The sequence below is a fragment of the Dendrobates tinctorius genome, unplaced genomic scaffold, assembly GCF_039654945.1.
Source record: "Dendrobates tinctorius isolate UK_male_01 unplaced genomic scaffold, ASM3965494v1 ptg000143l, whole genome shotgun sequence".
Lineage (NCBI taxonomy): Eukaryota > Metazoa > Chordata > Amphibia > Anura > Dendrobatidae > Dendrobates > Dendrobates tinctorius.
This window is the reverse complement of record NW_027361810.1, coordinates 31,321,717-31,345,448: the sequence shown is the minus strand read 5'-3', so window position 1 is coordinate 31,345,448 and position 23,732 is coordinate 31,321,717. Positions and strand designations below refer to the sequence as shown.

General features: G+C 43.6%; 1 protein-coding gene across 1 annotated transcript in view; it reads left to right on the top strand.

Moving 5' to 3' along the window:
* The first annotated feature begins 19,778 nt into the window (after positions 1-19,778).
* Positions 19,779-23,732, top strand: part of ITGB6 (integrin subunit beta 6) — an 83,397-nt gene continuing 79,443 nt past the window's right edge. The window contains exon 1 of the mRNA XM_073545718.1: positions 19,779-20,907. Coding sequence (XP_073401819.1) covers positions 20,847-20,907 — 61 coding nt within the window. The 5' untranslated portion in view covers positions 19,779-20,846. The remainder of the gene's footprint in view (positions 20,908-23,732) is intronic.

Here is a 23,732-nt window from a genome sequence, read left to right as displayed (position 1 = left end):
TCCCTCTCTGCTGCACAGTGTCTCCTCTACCTCCCTGCTGCACAGTGTCTCCTCTTCCTCCCTGCTGCACAGTGTCACCTCTTCCTCTTTGCTGCAATGTCTCCTCTTCCTCCCTGCTGCACAGTGTCTCCTCTCCCTTTCTGCTGCACAATCTACTCTCATTCCTTGCTGCAGTGTCTCCTCTTCTTCCCTGCTGCACAGTGTCTCTTTTCCCTCCCTGCTGCACAGTGTCTCCTCTTCCTCCCTGCTGCACAGTATCTCCTCTTCCTCCCTGCTGCACAGTGTCTCCTCTTCCTCCCTGTGGCGCAGTGTCGCCTCTCCCTCTCTGCTGCACAGTGTCTCCTCGCCCTCTCTGCTGCACAGTGACTCCTCTACCTCCCTGCTGCACAGTGTCTCCTCTTCCTCCCTGCTGCACAGTGTCACCTCTTCCTCTTTGCTGCAGTGTCTCCTCTTCCGTCCTGCTGCACAGTGTCTCCTCTCCCTGCCTGCTGCACAGTGTCTCATCTCCCTCTCTGCTGCAGTGTCTCCTCTTCCTCCTTGCTGCACAGTGTCACCTCTCCCTTTCTGCTGCACAATCTACTCTCATTCCTTGCTGCAGTGTCTCCTCTTCCTCCTTGCTGCACAGTGTCTCCTCTCCCTCCCTGCTGCACAGTGTCTCCTCTCCCTCCCTGCTGCACAGCGTCTCCTCTCCCTCCCTGCTGCACAGTGTCGCCTCTTCCTCTCTGCTGCACAGTGTCTCCTCTACCTCCCTGCTGCACAGTAAACCAAAAGAGGCTAATATGTCTTAGCTCATCCACCACAACGAGAAATGATACCCAAAAAAAGATGGAGTAAGGAGCAATAAAGTAAAAATATATACTTTTATTATTATCTTCCAAAATAAATAATAAAATACAAATAATAAATCAATCAATCAAAAATTACAATATGTGGGGGAATCAGCGACACTTAGTATCCACATATACAGTCATATGTTAAAGTTTGGGCACCCCTATTAATGTTAACCTTTTTTCTTTATAACAATTTTGGTTTTTGCAACAGCTATTTCAGTTTCATATATCTAATAACTGATGGACTCAGTTATATTTCTGGATTCAAATTAGGTTTATTGTACTAACAGAAAATGTGCAATCTGCATTTAAACAAAATTTGACCGGTGCAAAAGTTTGGGCACCCTTATCATTTTCTTGATTTGAACACTCCTAACTACTTTTTACTGACTTCCTGAAGCACTAAATTGGTTTTGTAACCTCATTGAGCTTTGAACTTCATAGCCTGGTGTATCAAATCATGAGAAAAGGTATTTAAGGTGGCCACTTGCAAGTAGTTCTCCTATTTGATTCTCCTATGAAGAGTGGCATCATGGGCTCCTCAAAACAACTCTCAAATGATCTGAAAACAAAGATTATTCAACATAGCTTTTCAGGGGAAGGATACAAAAGGTTGTCTCAGAGATTTAACCTGTCAGTTTCCACTGTGAGGAACATAGTAAGGAAATGGAAGAACACAGGTACAGTTCTTGTTAAGCCCAGAAGTTGCAGGCCAAGAAAAATATCAGAAAGGCAGAGAAGAAGAATGGTGAGAAGAGTCAAGGACAATCCACAGACCACCTCCAAAGACCTGCAGCATCATCTTGCTGCAGATGGTGTCACTGTGCATCGGTCAACAATACAGCGCACTTTGCACAAGGAGAAGCTGTATGGGAGAGTGATGCGAAAGAAGCCGTTTCTGCAAGCACGCCACAAACAGAGTCGCCTGAGGTATGCAAAAGCACATTTGGACAAGCCAGTTACATTTTGGAAGAAAGTCCTGTGGACTGATGAATCAAAGATTGAGTTGTTTGGTCATACAAAAAGGCGTTATGCATGGAGGCTAAAAAACACAGCATTCCAAGAAAAACACCACAGTAAAATTTGGTGGCGGTTCCATCATGCTTTGGGGCTGTGTGGCCAATGCCGTCACCGCGAATCTTGTCAAAGTTGAGGGTCGCATGGATTCAACTCAGTATCAGCAGATTCTTGACAATAATGTGCAAGAATCAGTGACGAAGTTGAAGTTACGCAGGGGATGGATATTTCAGCAAGACAATGATCCAAAACACCGCTCCAAATCTACTCAGGCATTCATGCAGAGGAACAATTACAATGTTCTGGAATGGCCATCCCAGTCCCCAGACCTGAATATCATTGAACATCTGTGGGATGATTTGAAGCGGGCTGTCCATGCTCGGCGACCATCAAACTTAACTGAACTGGAATTGTTTTGTAAACAGGAATGGTCACAAATACCTTCATCCAGGATCCAGGAACTCATTAATAGCTACAGGAAGCGACTAGAGGCTGTTATTTTTTGCAAAAGGAGGATCTACGAAATATTAATCTCACTTTTATGTTGAGGTGCCCATACTTTTGCACTGGTCAAATTTTGTTTAAATGCAGATTGCACATTTTCTGTTAGTACAATAAACCTCATTTGAATCCAGAAATATAACTGAGTCCATCAGTTATTAGATATATGAAACTGAAATAGCTGTTGCAAAAACCAAAATTGTTATAAAGAAAAAAGGTTACCATTAATAGGGGTGCCCAAACTTTAACATATGACTGTAGATAAGAAAGGGTATCCAGTTGGCAAATATAAGGACAATTGCACGAAGATTGGCTTAATATGACATATACATACACATATGATTAAATATATAATAATAATGCAAAGTTGCAAGTTTTGACAAATATATATGTATATATAGAAAAAGAGAAGATTTTTATCTCCAACTAGCTGAAGAGCCCGGCGCTGCCCGGGCATAGTAACTACAGTAACTGTGGTTAGTTATAGCAAATTATAATTATCCTCCATCCCATAGTCCCGTGCCCATATACCCATCATACATATCCACCATCCCATAGGCCCGTGCCCATATACCCATCATACATATCCTCCATCCCATAGTCGAATGCCCATATACCCATCACACATCCTCCATCCCATAGTCCCATGCCCATATACCCATCACACATCCTCCATCCCATAGTCCCATGCCCATATACCCATCATACATATCCGCCATCCCATAGTCGAGTGCCCATATACCCATCACACATCCTTCATCTCATAGTCCCGTGCCCATACACCCATCATACATATCCTCCATCCCATAGTCCCGTGCCCATATACCCATCATACATATCCGCCATCCCATAGTCCCGTGCCCATATACCCGTCATACATATCCTCCATCCCATAGTCCAGTGTCCATATACCCATCACACATCCTCCATCCCATAGTCCAGTGTCCATATACCCATCAGACATCCTCCATCCCATAGTCAACCGTCAACCATTATGACATCATAATGAGCAGCGGGGCTTGCAACCTATGATGACATCAGCATCGCCATGGCAACCATTATGACATCATAATGAGGGGCGGGGCTTGATACACACACACACTTTTTCCCCATTATGTAGATAAGGGCAAAATTATTTGGTGAATTGGAACGCGCGGGGTTAAAATTTCGCCTCACAACATAGCCTAGGACACTCTCGGGGTCCAGATGTGTGACTGTGCCAAATTTTGTGGCTGTAGCTGCGACGGTGCGGATGCCAATCCCGGACAAAAACATACACACATACACACATACATACACACATACATACACACTTTGAGCTTTATATATTAGATAAGAGATTAAAGTGCAATACTGCATAAAGACAATTTGTCCTAATATATCCATAGGTCTACATAGGTCTACAACAAATAAAGCGATCCTGAAAGCACGTTTCCCCCCAAGGAAGCTAAATAGCGTAACGTGCGTTGGGGTCCCGCTCTCCACTATATAGTAAGTTTGGATCTTGGTTTATTTTTTTGGATACATTTACTTTTGCACTTGTGTATTAATTTTGGCTCTATTACAATTAGTAGCCTGATATACTACTATTGGCATATGATTAAGTCCTCTGTTTTCTGATGTCTACATGGCAGATCTGCTTTCAGGATCGCTTTATTTGTTGCAGACCTATGGATATATTAGGAAAAATTGTCTTTATGCACTATTGCACTTTAATCTCTTATTGGAGGTAAAAATCTTCTCTTTTTCAATATATACATATATATTTGTCAAAACTTGCAACTTTGCATTATTATTATATATTTAATCATATACAGTTGTGGCCAAAAGTATTGACACCCCTGCAATTCTGTCAGATAATACTCAGTTTCTTCCTGAAAATGATTGCAAACACAAATTCTTTGGTATTATTATCTTCATTTAATTTGTCTTAAACGAAAAAACACAAAAGAGAATGAAGCAAAAAGCAAAACATTGATCATTTCACACAAAACTCCAAAAATGGGCCAGACAAAAGTATTGGCACCCTCAGCCTAATACTTGATTGCACAACCTTTAGCCAAAATAACTGCGACCAACCGCTTCTGGCAACCATCAATGAGTTTTTTACAATGCTCTGCTGCAATTTTAGACCATTCTTCTTTAGCAAACTGCTCCAGGTCCCTGATATTTCAAGGGTGCCTTCTCCAAACTGCCATTTTTAGATCTCTCCACGGGTGTTCTATGGGATTCAGGTCTGGACTCATTGCTGGCCACCTTAGAATCTCCAGTGCTTTCTCTCAAACCATTTTCTAGTGCTTTTTGAAGTGTTTTGGGTCATTGTCCTGCTGGAAGACTCATGACCTCTGAGGGAGACCCAGCTTTCTCACACTGGGCCCTACATTATGCTGCAAAATTTGTTGGTAGTCTTCAGACTTCATAAGCCATGCACATGGTCAAGCAGTCCAGTGCCAGAGGCAGCAAAGCAACCCCAAAACATCAGGGAACCTCCGCCATGTTTGACTGTAGGGACCGTGTTCTTTTCTTTGAATGCCTCTTTTTTTCTCCTGTAAACTCTATGTTGATGCCTTTGCCCAAAAAGCTCTACTTTTGTCTCATCTGACCAGAGAACATTCTTCCAAAACGTTTTAGGCTTTTTCAGGTAGGTTTTGGCAAACTCCAGCCTGGCTTTTTTATGTCTCGGGGTAAGAAGTGGGGTCTTCCTGGGTCTCCTACCATACAGTCCCTTTTCATTCAGACGCCGACGGATAGTACGGGTTGACACTGTTGTACCCTCGGACTGCAGGGCAGCTTGAACTTGTTTGGATGTTAGTCGAGGTTCTTTATCCAACATCCGCACAATCTTGCGTTGAAATCTCTTGTCAATTTTTCTTTTCCATCCACATCTAGGGAGGTTAGCCACTGTGCCATGGGCTTTAAACTTCTTGATGACACTGCGCACGGTAGACACAGGAACATTCAGGTCTTTGGAGATGGACTTGTAGCCTTGAGATTGCTCATGCTTCCTCACAATTTGGTTTCTCAAGTCCTCAGACAGTTCTTTGGTCTTCTTTCTTTTCTCCATGCTCAATGTGGTACACACAAGGACACAGGACAGAGGTTGAGTCAACTTTAATCCATGTCAACTGGCTGCAAGTGTGATTTAGTTATTGCCAACACCTGTTAGGTGCCACAGGTAAGTTACAGGTGCTGCTAATTACACAAATTAGAGACGCATCACATGATTTTTCGAACAGTGCCAATACTTTTGTCCACCCTCTTTTTTATGTTTGGTGTGGAATTATATCCAATTTAGCTTTAGGACAATTCTTTTTGTGTTTTTTAATTTAAGACAAATTAAATGAAGATAATAATACCAAAGAATTTGTGTTTGCAAACATTTTCAGGAAGAAACTGAGTATTATCTGACAGAATTGCAGGGGTGTCAATACTTTTGGCCACAACTGTATGTCATATTAAGCCAATCTTTGTGCAGTTGTCTTTATATTTGCCAACTGGATACCCTTTCTTATCTATGGTATATGTGGATACTAAGTGTCGCTGATTCCCTCACATATTGTAATTTTTTATTGATTTTTTTATTTGTATTTTATTATTTATTTTGGAAGATAATAATAGAAGTGTATATTTTTACTTTATTGCTCCTTACTCCATCTTTTTTTGGGTATCTTCTCCCTGCTGCACAGTGTCTTCTCACCCTCCCTGCTGCACAGTGTCCCCTCTCCCTCCGTGCTGCACAGTGTCTCCTCTCTTTTCTTGCAGGCAGCCTTCTCCTGACATTCCTCTCCTACCCCTGTGTCTGTATACTGTATACTGGGATGATTTAGCGATTCCTGCTTTGAGCAGGGGGTTGGACCAGATGGCCCAGGAGGTCCCTTCCAACTCTACCATTCTATGATTCTAAGGATGCTGTGCAGCCGGAGACCCATGTTTATTCTTGTTTGATAGATACTGTGATAAATAAACAATGCAAATCTCTTAATTTAGAAATTATGTTTTCTTGCCCCCACAAAAATACGTCTACAGTTACGGACACTCTTTTCTGTCTTACTATCTGCCCACTGCTTTTGTCATGTGTAATACATATCTAGCAGCAGAGTAACGGAGGATTCCAGGAGGTGTAGGTGGGTCTTTGTCCCTCAGCTCCTGCTCTCCTGTCTGTGAAATTGCATACACCTAAGTAAAGCAGAAGCAAACTATTAGTTCAGGTTAGGTAAGCCATTAGGCAGTGACAAGATCAATGCATTCTGGAAATTGAGGGAAAGTAAATTACAGTTCTTATAGTACTGGTGGAACGTAAAGTCGAGACTGCTCACTGAATAGGCATGGATGACAAATAACAACAGTTATAGAATATTCAAAGCACAATACAAAAGGCTGCAACAAACACTAAAATTGGAATAAAAGCCTCTCTATCAAATTTTCAAGGGAGCCAGTTCTATGAAGAAGCAAAAAGTTCACAAAGAACATTGACAGAATAAAATAATGAGATTAGGGTCGCTCAACATTATCACAGTCTGAATGATGTCATAAAAACTCACAGACCACCAACTTTTGTCCTAATTCTGGCGGATCTTCTAAACAGCCAGCATCCTTTTAGAATAGATATTGAATTGTGGCTTTACACTTGGAGGTTGTTTTCAATGTCTAAATTATTATTCTCCAAATAAACTGCTCAATTGTCTCTAAATCAGATTAGCCAAAACATAGTAATCGGCAAAGATTCAGATTCCTCTCCCAGAACCTCCCAACACTGACCCTCCAGGACCTTGCTCTCTGACCCCTCCAGGAACACAGTCTCTCACTGACCCTGGTCACTGCAACACAGACTCCTGTCTGTTACCTACTGGTGTCAGCCCCACAGGTTCGGCGCATAAGATAGTCATTGCATCAATTTAATCCAATATTCAAAATTATAACCATATGCTCAGAGTCCTGCACAATCCAGGGTTTCGCCCTTTCGGATTCTTCTGGGGGTATTAAAGCCAGGATGTTGAGTGCATGGTTATATTTTCTGATATTGGACTAAACTGATTAGCTGAGTATGCTATGCTGCTTTGCAAGTTTGCTAATTGTGTCTTATGACATTTTTCATTGCTGGAGATATTAGACTCCTATGTGCACCAAGAGCAGTTTTATATATTGGGGGATAAGGGCAGCAAGACCGTGCTTTTCCACAGGTTTTGTGTGAATGAGCAAGAGCACTTTGAGTTAAACAGGAGCACCCATTATTTATTATTATTTACATACTTGAATGTTTTGAAGTCCGAGACTGGGACATTTAAACTCTGCCCTTGCAAACACCCCCTAAACCACCCAGGAGGTCCCCCACAATTGCACTTTTGTGTAGGCTGTGCATCTTTACGACCCAAGTCACCGATTTTGTGACGCAGCAGTGATATTGCTAGCGATATCGCTATGTTTGATACCTCCAACCGCTCCCCCGCTGGTTATCGCTGATCGCGCGAGAACATCCTGGGCCGTTTCTCATTGGCTGCTTCCTGCTGGCGCCGACGAGCGACGCGTGGACGCAGACGGGAGGATGTCTTCATCGCCGCGTCTGACAGGTAAGTAACGACCGTCGACCGCTGCTGCATCGCTGGTGAGATCTGCCTGTTTGGCAGCTCACTAGCGACCATTTACTGATGCTCCAGCGATCCTGACCGGGTCGTATCGTTGTCGGGATCGCTGGTGCATCGCTAAATGTGACGGTACCCTTACCCTGATCAAATGGTGACTGTCGGCAAATATTCTTTTAAAATCAGAAAGATGCACATTCATAGAGGAAAATCATGGTTATGCATTTCCGACTATTACAATTTGTAGTCTGAGCCAATTAAGTTGCACATAGTGATCGCCCCCTACTGGCAGCTATGTAAGTCTATGTATGTGTAGCGGGAAGCGGAGAATTTGAAAATATCTGTAAGCATGAAGTACTCTGCTGTCACAGTCTTCCACTTTTAGCAGGGATGTCATGTCACTACTGCAGCCAATCAGTGGCCTCAGCGTTTATGAACTTAACGACGCTGTGTCTACTGATTGCTGTGACGCTTTCGCATTGCACGAGGTAGGAGATAATGGTGCAGCACGGGAGCATTGGACCCATTTATAAAATCAAAACAGAGGTGGATAAGTTCTTTAATGGCACACACTGCACATAACAATATAGCAAGATAGCATTAACAAGTAGCACATATTGTAATGTCTAGTTAATGCTGACTAGTGCGCAAACATTCAGTTCAAGTGCACATTTAGTGTAAGGGCTCCTATATACAGGTGCTCCTCACAAAATTAGAATATCATCAAAAAGTTAATTTCTTTCAGTTCTTCAATACAAAAAGTGAAACTCATGTACAGTATTATATAGAGTCATTACAGAGTGATCTATTTCACGTGCTAATGTTGATGATTATGGCTTACAGCCAATGAAAACCCAAAAGTCATTATATCCCAGTAAATTAGAATAATTAACAAAAAACACCTGCAAAGGCTTCCTAAGCTTTTATAAAGGTCCCTTAGTCTGTTTCAGTAGACTCCAGGGTTAGGGTCAGGGATACAGATAGCGCTAAAATATTGAAGTAATTCTATTAAAAAAGCAAAAAAAATAAATCTAAAAATAATATAACCATGTATAACTTTTTATTTTTTAAATTTGATTTCAGCAAAGCACAGAAAAAAAAAACTAGTGGATCAAAGAGACAAAACTATAATTACTCTACATCAGTATTTTCCTAAAATACAATATATGCGTTTGGGGGATAAGTCTTCAATACTTGACTGGCGGGAGGGGTACAATGAGTGCTTCTTATAGGGCAGCTCTCTGTTTTGGCTCATAGATGGTAATGCCAAGCTGAGACCCTTCTGTATGGTTTAGACAAGCTTTTATTGGGCATATTCACATAGAACTGCAGGAGCATATAAAATTCTATCGGTGACACATGATAATCCATACAATCCCTATCCAGATTGCAACCATGAGCCTTTTGTCTAAAATGCACCTGGTTTGATTAGAGACTCAGTTTGTTGCTTTGTCTTTACTCCTTGCTTTGCACTGCAGCTCAGATTTTTCAGATTAGCTGCTCAGTATAATTCCATAATAACATCATAGGAAAAAAGTGTTGATTTCCATTAGAATATGTACCTCTCAGAGACTCATTTGAGACTCAAGTTGTTGCTCTCCTAGATATTCAGATTGTTTTGTCTGTTCCTACTTCAGGCTTTATGCAGCTTTTATCTTTCTTATTGGAAATAATTAGAATTTTATCATGGGCTAAAAAGAAAAAAAAAGTAATGATTTTCATTAATATATGTATTTCCAAATGTTACTTGCTGTCAGATTACTTCTCTGTCCCTGTGCCATTCTTTACACTTTATCTGCTAACAATATATTTGCAAACAAAATAACTAAACCAAGTGATCCTCATCTTAGAGAGAGAATGTAGAGATAAAAAAATGTTATGAAATAATCTGCAATGTTCTTTATTTTCTCGCACTGTGCGGTAGAGGTGACTTTCTAGCAAGGTTTCACTCAGTGAAAGGTAACTGAATCTCATCCCATATGCTCAGGAAAACCATTAGTCTTTCATGTTTATATCATTGCGATCAGTCTAAAAGGTTTCACAACGTGACTGTCTGTTTCATCTCAGATAGTTTACTGTTTATCAGCTGCCAAAAATGGACGGTCATCTCAAGTGAGAACGCACTTGTCTAAACGGGTTCATCGAAGTTACGTCTAGTTTCTTGCTCCCATCTGTCTTACGGGAAAGACATCAGAATGGAGAAAAACGCTCTGAGGGTTGACACAAGGTATAAAATAATAGGGTAAGATGAAGGAAATCAGGGAGAGTAATGTTGTAAAACTGGAAGATGGATGGTAAAAGGGTTTAAATAATAAATTAAACTAAAGGGAATCCGTCAAGCAGCATGCTGTAGGGGTTAAAGCACAAATTTCAGGGATGTCTCACTTATCAAGCTGTGTGGTTTTGCTTACTTGCAATGATTCTTTTAGCACCAGGAGCTTATCATTGCTGGACACAGCAGCGCCTGCATGCTAGTCTAACACGCCCCCTCCTGTGATGTGTAGCTCACTGTTTACTGTATAAACAAAGCCTGGTGGGGGAGGAGCTAGCTTCCTCAGCTCTGCTATATTGCTAAATCTAAAAACTCTGATTATCTCAGAACTGCTGCACCCAATAAACTAAGTGATACATCAATGGATTCAGCTTCTCTATGCCTACGTCATGCTGCTCTCAGACTAGGTCACAAAAACCTGCAGAGAGATTCTCTTTAAAGGAGTTGTCCAGGATTACTAAAATGAAAATCCCATATCCACCACCAATAAATGGCAGAAAGAGAGGCATAGCTTAAAATTACAACAATGTTTATTACATAACAATTTTCACAAAATTCATATTCAACAAGGTAAGTACACATAAATTAGTGCCATGGGTACATATAAAGAAACACTGTGAGGACAAAATTGTATACAGGACTAATACCAATAATGTCTCAATGAGATTGGAAAAATTGAACAAAAACTTTCATAGGTATTAAATTAGCACCACAAAATATCAGATGCATATTATCAAGAGATTATTTCTGTGAATCCACACTAGATCTAAAACATTTTTTTCAACTGGTCCAATCTCCACATAATGAGAATTAATTGTATCCACAGCACTACAAGCTCTAGTACCAAAAGCAATGTTTCAGATCATGTGCATTTAATTGCTGCAATACAAAAGAAGCACATAATGCAAGTCCAGAAAGGTGAGGGGAATTTCCATTACTGCAATACACTTGCTAGCCACCACATTATAAAAAAAAAAAAAAGTCCTTCACTTACATGTGCAATGCCACTTAGATAAGCGCCCACAGCCATCCCTGACAGCGCCGTTTCGCCAAATAGGCTTCCGCCATGACGGCACTGTCAGGGGTGGCTGTGGGCGCTTATCTAAGAGGCATTGCACATGTAAGTGAAGGACTTTTTTTTTTCATAATGTGGTGGCTAGCAAGTGTATTGCAGTAACCAACGCCAGCAGAAACTTCAACTGGATGTGCATTCACACATGTGAGTAAAGCTTTGGAAATACAGACCTTGGTGCCTTCGTCTTGTCCCCTTTGCAGAAAATCACCCCCAAATTATGATATTTTTCCCCCACCATGCTTCACAGTTGGGACAGTGTTCTTGGGGTTGTACTCACCATTCTTCCTCCGAACATGGTGAGTGGAGTTGATACCAAAAAGTTCTATTTTGGTGTCATCTAATCACATGACCTTCTCCCGTGCCTCTTCTGGATCATCCCGATGTTCATTGGTGAACTTCAAACGGGCCTGGACATGTGCTTGTATGTCCTTATTTTAATCAATGACGGCATAGATGCAGGGGGCTCTTGGGAAAGCCGATGAAAGACACCAGAAAAAAGTCCGTTGTCAGATCACTTTCTCCCAGAAAACTAACATTCTTTCCATCTGCAATCATTCTCACAATCGGATTGGATATAGTGTGGTGCGCTCAGAGGTAAAGGAGATGAAGAATGATAACAAAAAGGGGCAAATATGATTCTATATACACACAGTATAGATGTGCTCTACAGTTACTATAAAGCCTCATTCACACATCAGTATTTTTGATCAGTATTTGATCAGTATTTGTATGCAAAAACCCAGAGTGTCTCCAAAACCCTGAACAGGTATAAAACTTTCAATTATAGTTTTTATCTGTAAGTTCCACGCCTGGTTTTCACATATACTGATTCGGCTTATGCATTTACACAGAAATGAAGTAAAGGGCACCATGTTGGGAACCTCGTTTGCCCACCACTACTCATCAAATCAGACAAATCATTTTACCAGAAAAAATTTCATAGCGCCCATGTAGCATCTCATGGGTAGTGGGCATGTGGCAGTCCACAGGTAAATTTATGCCCCTTGTTTATCAGGGTCCTGATAGCAGTAAGACTTGTACTGCCACGATAATGTCCTTGTCACTATAATATTGAAGTGGAAAATGGGAAGGATAAAAGCACAAAAGGGTCTTTTATCCTGGCAATAAGTGGGAAAAATGTGGGCAATCGTGCTCACCTGTTCAGGTTGTGTGCTCACAACCACTGAAAAAGCTCAGGTTGCTGCAGACTCATAGTATTGGAATTGCAATAGACTGGAAACAAATCAGTTAAAACTGGAATCCTAGATTGCAGTTTATTAGTCAACGCACTTCGAAGTTTCAAACTTCTTCATCAGGACAAACCACGAGGCTTGATGAATAAGTTTGAAACTTCAAAACGCGTCGATCAATAAACCGCAATCTTGGATTCCTGTTTCGTCGTCATGTTTCCTATAGCAGCACAGTTGTAACCCATTTGTTTCCAGCCTCTTGCAATATAATATTGAAAGCTGTTATTTCTGCAATTCCCTCCCATGTTACTGTAGTTACAGAGACGCTTTGACGTTGAGTTTTTGTTTGCTTTACTACATCGCATTTGCAACTGTTTTCACATAAAGGCAGCGGCTTAGCATGGGTGAGGGCAAAAGGGCATTTGCCCCATGCTCCAATGTCTCTGGGGTACAACATTTTGCACACCCACTGTCAAATTAATGATGCCTGCAAGCTCCCCTTTTTGGAGTGGCTAAATGTGTGCCTGCCCAGAGCTGCTTATGCAGACTGAAGCAGTCGAGATGAGTTTGCATCAGCCGCTGCACCCTGCATAAGCATTTACCATGATGACAGACGATGAGCAGCTAATGAAGTCAGTATTGAATCTTGCTCACTGCTGTCTTCAGAGCTGCTTATACTTTTTTTTACACTTTATCCATCCCAACTAGGGTTAGGCTTATGGATAGAGTTAGGCCCAAGGATAGGGTTAGGCCTAGAGCTAGGGAATTGGCTAGAGTATGAGACAAGGATAGGGTTAGGGTTAACTTACGTTAAGGATGGGTTGGATAGGGTTAGGGCTAAGGGTAGGGTTGGGTTGAGTTGAAGATAGGATGGATGTGTGTATATATATATATATATATTGTGAGAATCATGTGGGAATAATGGATGAGGGCAGGTATATCTCGCCCAGATTCCTTTCCTATGTGGCCTAGTCTGGTCAGTATCGCACCTGCTTACTAATGAATAATGGGAGGTGGATATAAAAGGATGCCAGGTGGTTGTGTGAGTGTCTCAGCCTGGGAACACAGAGAGCCTGTCTGTGTGAGAGACACACGTGAGTGAAAGCAGTGCCCACTGCAACTGTGGTTTGGCTGGACGGGAGAAGCCCGCCAGTTGGTAGTTAGGTTGTCCATTGTTTAGTTAGTGCCGGACAGGCAAGGATTTGTTTTATGTTTTATTTCTTTATGCATTGCTTTCACCATTAATAAACCTGACCCAGTGTCAGTTATACCCGAATCCCAGCTCTGCGCCTGAGTTTCATGCTGAACGCACGTGACCTTTGACCCCAGCCAAGGCGATCCCGGAGTGTTTTATCACATTGTGGTGGAGAACGCGGGCATCACATTGCAAGCATGAGCATGGAGGACGTGGTGAAAGCGCTGGTACAGTCCACCGCCGTCCAGCAAGAAGCTAATAGGGTGATGATGGCCCAGCTGAAGGAGTTGGTGGACATGACAGTTACCGATCGTTCGCTTCTCCAGCAGGTGGTGCAGCGCTTGGCAAGCTTACCTGTGCTTAACCTGGAAGCCGAGTCGAGAGTGATTCACGTGAGTCGGTACTGGCAGAAAATGACGACCGAAGATGACGTCGAGGCATACCTGACCACGTTTGAACAGACGGCGGTGCGAGAAAAATGGCCGAAGGCACGATGGGCCGGCCTGATTGCCCCGTTTCTTTCCGGTGAGGCCCAAAAGGCTTATTATGACTTAGAGCCTGAAGCCGCGCAGGACTTTGACAAATTGAAAGCCGAGATCTTGGCCCGGCTGGGAGTGACGACCGCTGTCCGTGCACAGAGAGTGCATCAATGGACTTATCAGCCGGATAAACCACCGCAGTCACAGATGTTCGACCTGATCCACGTGACGAAGAAGTGGCTACAACCCGAGGTGCTGACAGCGCCAGAGATAATCCAGAGAGTCATCATGGACAAGTACCTGAGAGCTCTACCGCCAGCCCTGAGGAAGTGGGTAAGCCATGGAAATCCTACGACGGCAGATCAACTGGTGGATCTGGTTGAACGTTACTCCGTGGCGGAAGGACTCCGAGACGACGCTACCCCACCTCGTTCTTCATCATCTCCACGGGGAACCGGTAAGACTGTTCCAGGGAGTAGGGGAGATGGAAAAATCCCTAAGACAGTGGGGGAGGAAAACGGGACTGCCCGCACTGCGAGGCCGAGAGTAATGAACTATGGTCTAAGCAAGGGGCCCGTTAGGTGTTTCCGCTGCCAAGAGATGGGACATATTGCTGTGAACTGTCCGGTCACTACTGAACCCATGCAGTGCGACCTCACAGACTCTAAAAACCGCATGTCTATGGTTGCACGGGTAGTGAGTGTGAATGCCGGTCAAAAGGATGTGGAAAAACACTTGTGTGATTTAACTGTTGATGGCAAAAAGGTGGTGGCATTGTTAGACTCGGGAAGTGTTGTGACTCTGGTGAAGGCCAGTCTGGTGTCAGCCCCGACTGGACCATCAGACAAATTTTCTGTAAAGTGTGTGCATGGAGACACCTGTTCATACCTCACCACGGTCATATGCATTACTACTTCCTATGGGTCTGTGCAACATAAAGTGGGACTCGTCCCGGCGTTATTGCATGATGTTATCCTGGGCCGGGATTTTTCCCACTTCTGGCAATTGTGGGAGAATCAGTTGATACCCCAGGGTAATAGTGTACATGATTCTTCTCCCAGGGCGCGTGTGGGTCCCGAACCCCTGGAAGAGGTCTCCCCGGAAGACTCTGGGGAAGAGTCTGCGGGAAATGACCTGCAGTTCCCGTTTTCAGTCATGGCGGGTGATACGGAGGAGACCGGGGAAGAGGAGGAGGCCGACAGCCGTCCACCTCCCCGTTTGCCGGATTTAGAAGTTCAGAAAGATGACTTCCAAAGCGAGCAAATAAAGGATCCTACCCTTTCTCAGGCTAGGACAAATGTAAAAGTGATAAATGGGGTACCCGTAGAACCTGGCTCTAGGCTGGCATATCCTTACATGGTTCTGGAGAATGATTTACTCTATCAGATAGAGAAAAAGGGGGAAGATACGGTGCAACTATTAGTCGTGCCAAAACCCTACCGGCGGCAGGTGCTGGACCTGGCCCACGGACATGTGATGGGAGGTCACCTGGGAGTCCAGAAAACCACCGAAAGGATATTACACTGTTTTGTTTGGTCAGGCATGCATCACGATATTCGAGTATATTGTGAGTCTTGTCCTGACTGCCAAGCCTCTGCACCTAAGCCTCGGTTCTGTAGCCCTTTGGTACCCCTACCTATTATTGAAGTCCCGTTTGAGAGGATTGGGATGGATTTAGTTGGGCCCCTTCCACGGTCTGCACGTGGACACCAACATATCCTGGTCATCTTGGATTATGCCACTCGTTACCCGGAGGCCATCCCTTTGCGTAACACGGCCACCAAGACGATTGCCAAGGAACTGGTGCATGTGTTTAGTCGGGTCGGTATACCAAAACAGATACTCACCGACCAGGGGACCCCCTTTATGTCCAGGGTAATGAAGGAGCTCTGCTGATTGTTACAAATCGAACCGTTACGCATGTCCGTGTATCACCCTCAAACAGACGGGTTGGTCGAACGGTTCAATAAAACTCTGAAGCAAATGCTGAGAAAGGTGATAGACAAGGATGGGAAGAACTGGGACTATTTACTTCCGTATTTGCTTTTTGCCATCAGGGAAGTATCCCAGTCTTCCACGGGATTCTCGCCTTTCAAGTTATTGTACGCCCGACGTCCTCGCGGACTATTAGACGTTGCAAAAGAAACCTGGGAGGGTCAGGTCACTCCGTTTAAAACAGTGATAGATCACGTCACACAAATGCAGGACCATATTGCGGCTGTTATGCCTATCGTCAAAGAACACATGATACAGGCTCAAGGAGCCCAAAAAAGAATCTATGATAGGGGCGCCAAGATCCGTACTTTTGCACCCGGGGATAAGGTGTTGATCCTGGTCCCCACGGTGGACAGTAAGTTCCTGGCAAAGTGGCAGGGCCCCTTTGAGATTAAGGAAAGAGTTGGTGAAGTAAACTACAAGGTATACCAGGCAGGTAAACGGAAACCTGAACAGATTTATCATGTAAATCTGATAAAACCCTGGAAAGATCGGTCTGCCTTGTCAGCGGAGCTGGCCTGTCCCGTCTGCTCGCATACCGTACCGGAGGTACGGGTTGCAGAGACTCTCTCGGAGCGGCAAAAGACTGAGGTCAGGCAGTTTCTACTTCACAACCAAAAGTTTTTCTCAGAAAAACCCGGGCAGACTACGCTAATGAAACATGACATCGTAAAGGAACCTGGTGTCACAGTTCACGTAAAGCCCTACCGAATCCCGGAAGCGCGCCGTGAAGCCGTTTCCCGAGAAGTGAAGGCAATGTTAGAGTTAGGTGTCATTGAGGAATCGCACAGTGCTTGGTCCAGCCCGATTGTGCTAATTCCTAAACCGGACGGCACCATCCGGTTCTGCAATGACTTCAGGAAACTGAATGTGGTCTCAAAATTTGATGCCTATCCTATGCCCCGGGTCGACGAGTTAATAGATCGGTTAGGAAAAGCCCGGTATATTACGACCCTAGACCTAACAAAGGGGTATTGGCAGATCCCTCTGGCGGAGGCTGCCAGAGAAAAGACGGCATTTGCTACCCCAGAAGGTCTATTTCAGTATGTGTATGTCATGATCCAGTGTTGGATCTGGCGGTATTAAAAGCACAAAGTGAACTTTTTTTACTTTGGTTAAGTTCAAAGGTGTTTTGACTGTCCCCGGTGGTGGTAGTGGTATTGCACTTTAGGTTTTTGTGCACTTAATTATTTATCAGGTGTGACACCCTATAAAGGTGTGCTAGGGGTGTGCAATCACTGCCTGTGATATTGGGAGATTGGTTTCACTCTGAGTTTGAGAGCCTGGAGGAAGGATGGAGCTGGTGAGGAGTCCTGCGCAGCTTAGCCAGGGGGGACATGTTTTGGCTATGGTGTCTGGACGAAGGGCTGGCATGGCATGGTGGGGTCGCAGTGATGGTGTCAGCGGGAAGTGTCTGCATGGGCTGGTGGAGTGGCGACTATGGAGAGTGGCACTCACCATGTGGGACTTGGCTGCTGAACTGGACTCAAGCATGCTCGACTTCGTGTCAGAAGCTGAACTCATCCTTGTGACTCTGGTTCTAAGCAGCTGCAACTGGTGGTGGACTCTGCTCCAAGGCTGCACTAAGGTGAAGGATCCTGTTATGGTGATGGATCCGGGTGGAGGAGAAGACGCACGCAGGTGGAGGAGAAGACGCACGCAGGTGGAGGGCTCTGTTGCTGGGAGCGCACGCAGCAGAGCAAAGCTAAGTGGTGTTTCCCCTGTATTGTCTCTTTCCTCATGTGTGTTATTAGTGCAGTGGTGGGATTGGTCTCCGCACCGACCCATTCCCTAGTGAGGGTTTAGGGTCAGGGTGAGCAAGGGCGTTAAGGTACGCGTGCGGCGACAGGTGCGGAGCCTGTATAGGGAATGTAAGGAGTGCAGGGACACTGGCTCAGGGGAGCTTAGGAGGTCTCCATGTCCCCATTCCCTATCGCAGGGCCCACCATTGTTAAAGTTTCCCAGGTTCCCCCTTTATTATTTGATTATTGTATGTATAACGTGTAATACCTAAATTCGCCAGGTGGAGGCGGCGTATCCACCTGCACGTTTTATTATTTAAATGCGCCCCACTGGAGGCGGTGTATCCAGGGTCACGTGTGTTATGGGTCCGCCTTGCGGAAACATCTGCGTCCTGACACACTTGATCATGACAGTGTATATGCCGTTTAGACTGCACGGAGCACCGGCGACCTTCCAGAGACTGATGGATCAAGTCCTGAGGCCACATAGGCAGTACGCTTCGGCCTATTTGGACGACATTGTCATTTACAGCTTGGACTGGGAGACTCATCTCCAGAAAGTACAAGCTGTGATTGACGACCTGTGGGAGGCAGGTCTAACCGCGAACCCCAAGAAATGTCACATCGGGCTAGAAGAAGCCCGGTATTTGGGGTATGTAATTGGGAGGGGTGTTGTTAAACCCCAGGTTGATAAGATTCAGGCGGTTCAGGACTGGCCACAACCTGTCAACAAGAAGCAGGCGCAAGCCTTCCTGGGGATCGCCGGCTATTATCGCCGGTTCATACCCAATTTTGCAGCAATCGCTACCCCCCTAACGGATCTTACAAAGGGGAAGGACTCCGTCATGATTAAATGGAGTTTAGCGGCTGAAGAAGCCTTCCATGGCCTAAAACGGGCACTTTGCTCTCAGCCCGTGCTGGTGACTCCGGACTTCCGCAGCGAGTTTGTGGTACAAACGGATGCCTCTGATACCGGTATCGGGGCCGTACTCTCACAAGTGAGGGACGGAGTGGAACACCCAGTCCTCTATCTCAGCAGGAAGCTGAATAAACACCAGCAAAGGTATGCAGTCGTAGAAAAAGAGTGCCTCGCCATTAAGTGGGCTCTAGAGGCTCTCAAATATTACCTGGTGGCCGAAAGTTCAGGCTGATCACTGACCATGCCCCTCTCAAGTGGATGCACTTGAACAAGGAACGGAATAGCCGGGTGACCCGGTGGTTCCTTGCCCTGCAGGCCTACACTTTTACGCTGGAGCACCGCCCAGGGGTACAGATGGGAAATGCAGATGCCCTGTCCCGAGTGCACTGTTTGGCGGGTGTCATTGCTCGACCGGAGTGGTCTGAGCAGAGGGGGGGGGTATGTGAGAATCATGTGGGAATAGTGGATGAGGGCAGGTATATCTCGCCCAGATTCCTTTCCTATGTGGCCTAGTCTGGTCAGTATCGCACCTGCTTACTAATGAATAATGGGAGGTGGATATAAAAGGATGCCAGGTGGTTGTGTGAGTGTCTCAGCCTGGGAACACAGAGAGCCTGTCTGTGTGAGAGACACACGTGAGTGAAAGCAGTGCCCACTGCAACTGTGGTTTGGCTGGACGGGAGAAGCCCGCCAGTTGGTAGTTAGGTTGTCCATTGTTTAGTTAGTGCCGGACAGGCAAGGATTTGTTTTATGTTTTATTTCTTTATGCATTGCTTTCACCATTAATAAACCTGACCCAGTGTCAGTTATACCCGAATCCCAGCTCTGCGCCTGAGTTTCATGCTGAACGCACTTGACCTTTGACCCCAGCCAAGGCGATCCCGGAGTGTTTTATCACAATATATATATATAAATAAAGTAAAAAAACAGGGCAAAGAGCAAAGAATAATTCATTAATGGGTTCAATAATGGCCTCAGGTATAGCTAACGGTTCACAACTTACTTTCCTTGCTCCAGTCGCTGGCAACTTGCATAGATAGAGGGGAACCATGGTATCTATTGTCATACAACTCATTTGGCGGAATATGAGGAAGATTTGCCAGGCAGGCAGAGGCTTAGACTTTCAGTAATTTTCAGTCTGTCATATGCTTGGTATCAAGAGGATCCCTGTGTATTCAGGCAGTGTACAGAGATGTAGATCCTATTAACAGTCGGCATGATGCCATCTTCAGTATAGGACGGCATCTACACTTGGCACATCCACAAAATAAAAGAAAACAGTAAAAAATTCCACTAATCTTCTTTGGCCTATCTGCTTATAAACATCATTTTCTCCTCGGCTCATGCGCCATAAAGTCATCTCGCCCAGAATTAAATTGATCTGCATCACATGTTGGTCTTATTAAATCTGGCACGCACAGAAGCAATCATAATAGATTCATGTGCATTGCCGCTCAGGGCTTGATATAGTAAAAAAAAAAAAAATAAATAATAATAATATCCTTCACCATCTTGGCTAGAGCTTAATGCGATCTTCACTTTTAACCCTTAGTCTTCATCTGAGCACTTAAGAAAACTATGTTTGCAGAAAAGAAAAATCCGCATTCCTACCCGGATTGAAAGTGTAAGAACAAAGTTTTGACTGTGCTGATTGAAATGTGAGCTGCAGTCTTAAGACCGTGCCAAGGGGCAGGTTGACGAAGCACATGTAGACTTTAGGACCGTGAGAATGTCTTTTTACATGGCCGGGCGTCCACACCTTCTTTAGGTAGTGTACCTGGATTCCTTATAAGGAAAACAAGGAAGTGCATCCGTCCAAGTTGAAAGGTGTTCGTACCTGTTTGGAAACTTTCATTCTTTGTACACTTCCATTCTTAGTTCACTCAACCTGTTTTCTTGAGCACTCGTATGTTCTGAAACAAGGAATATACGTAATGTTATTTAGGAACCAGTTTCTGCTTCGAGAATTTATTTTTGCAACATAAAACAATTGAAATTTTTTTTCTTTTCTTTTCTTTTTCCATATCTTTATCCAGCCCGAAGTAAAAACGAATGGGGATTGAATTGATTTGGCTCTTAGCTTTAATTCTGCATGGAAAAACTCACGTACAAGGTAAGATTGGGGTTAAGTATTAAGGCAATATGCTGGAGTTTTATAGCAGAGCTGAAGTGTGATGTGTTTTCTATTTTCTTACATAGGCCACTAAGTTCAAAGAGTTAAAGGGCAAATTCAGCACTGCTACATCTGCTCAATATTACATCTATCTTCATGTTTGATTATCCATCACTGCTACATCTGTATCAATATTAGATCTATCTTGATGTTTGATTACAAATATGATGGTCTAGGAATCAGTGGGTAAAACAGCTTCTGTTCTGTATATATGAGTCTCAGGATGTCACAGAAAGTGAATCGGGCCATGAAACTGCACATGTTAACTTTCATTCTGTTGTCACTCATTTTCAGCCTTATGTAATTATTAATGCAGTAATATTGCGGGATATCTTGGAAAACTACTGTTTAACAAATTTGTGTAAGATAATACCTAGGTCAGGGCTCAAACTCACGATGTTGTAACCTGTAAAAAATACAGCAAGAGCAAATAATCATCGTATTTTGCTCTAAGGGATTACATGCGGTCACAGAGTTGGCAATGAAAGCGAGAAAACATATATGCATACAGTTGTTAACATGAGGATGAAATTCAAACCCCTGGCAAGTTGTCAGTGTTTTTTATGTGTATGTATGTGTATATATATATATATATATATATATATATATATATATATATAATGTGTGCCATAAATTGGTCATAACCTTGTGCAATATACCATTTAAATAACTGTGCCATACAGTTGCTACATAATAGTGCCATACAGTACCCATATGGTGCCATGCATAGCCCCCCAAAAATATTCCTGCAGTACTAACATGAAGATGCTAATGTCCATATAATGAAAAAACAGAAACAGAAACCGGGACGTTCAATATTAACCTAGATTTACATATGGATTTTTTTTTTTCATGTAGAGGAAGTAAATATGAAAATTTCCATCACATCAAAAAAACTGTCAGGACTGGGACACAGAGATTCAGAATACATAAGTAATCTCCGAGTAGTGTGTATGGGCTGTAGAAATCATTGCTAGTGAATAATTAGGAATCGAGATCTAAAAATGTAAATACATTTTTACATAATAAAGTGTCCACATTATCCATATCAATCAGTGCCTTACTTTTCTCAATCTAGTGTAAAAAGTCAAATGAGAGCTCTGATTCACTGATTTGGGCATCTGGAAAACCTTAAGTCTGAGCACAGGCATATTTAAAAGGGCTGCAAACATAGCAGATACTATGGGGCTCAACAAATAAGGCCCCCCCCCACTCAAGGTTAAAAGTGTTGTTCACTAGTGTACAACCCAATGATATTATCTTCACTGCCATCATAAAATAAAAATGCTGCATACTTACCTCCTGGACCAGAGCCATTCCTCCGATTACAGGGCTGTGTATCCCAATAGTCTCATGACATTGTTATGTCACATAACCACTGCAGTAACTCAACAGTTACTGACTGGCTGCAGCTGGAAGAGACAGAGGCGTAGTCAGGTAATGGTCAGAGGTCAAAATACCGGGAGGATGGCGGATCTGAGCAAAGGGATTAAACAAACGGATGGTTAGAACATGGACCAAGCTCAGACAGCGATAGATCAACAAGTAAAACACTAGACACAGAGAAAACAAACCACACTGAGCTGAAGCAATGGCTGACAACTATCTCAGACTGCCAGCCCAGTTAAGTAGCTGAGTAATCAAGGGAACTGGGAGCACCTGAGGAGAGCTCAGCACATCCCAGTCTCAGATTTGATGGCCGATCTGTCAATCAAGACACAGATAGCTCAGCAGGCCCCTGCACTAGACTGGATAACTAAGCTGTCAATCACTAAGTGGTAAGACATACAGAGGAACTACATATACCCCTATGTATGCATTGGACTTGAGGAAGAGTAGAATCACCAAAATGTTATGAATATTGGAGGCCTTACTGCAAAAACATCCCACTCATAAATGAATGCATATATGTTAGGTCTTCTATGATACCCTATCGGGAAAAAAAGGATTGAATAGAGGGGGACGTGTTGATATCATGAATTTGATTTTGCATTTTAATGTAAAAATAAGTCTGAAAGTCTTGTTTCTCTCACCCACACAAAATGATTTTTGTCTTTTCCAGTATCAGCCTGTACTGTATAAAGGTCGACCTGTCAATCACAGTGTGTGGGCGGAGTGAGCAAAACTCACAGACTTTCTCTGCTTCCCAGCCACACACATGGTACACAGTGTATTTAAATTAAAACAACAAATCTGCCAAATACTTTATTTGGGCAGAGGAAACAGGACTCACAGACTTTCTCTATGAATCCAGGCAGTATTTATAGATGATTTTTTTAATCTAAACAGTGTAACTCCTACAATTTGTGCTGTTCCACTAGTTCTGGAACACTTTTTGTTATTCTTCTGTGCACCTCTGTTCCAACGTTTTCGCAACAGTAATAATGGTGCAAATTTTCCTTTCAGCCAATTGGGCGTATACCACAGAACTTCTCATGTGCGTTTGCTTCTTCTGCTTTGATGCTGGCCAATTAAAACACCGCCATGCCCACAGAGAAGTTCTGTGGTATACGCCCAATTGGATGAAAGGAAAATTTGAAAAGATTCACTACAGTTAAAACTCAAAAACTCTGTTATACTCATAGAAGTCAACCGTCCCGAATTTGCCAGGACTGTCACAATTTTTTAAATACAGTCTCACCAAATTTGGCCCCGCTCTGGATTGAAGAGGGCTGTATTTTTTGTAAATCCCACCCAAAAGTGCTGACCTTTGTGGATTGGGGACTTTATGGGATGGGAAATAAAAGGCCCTGTACTGCCAATAG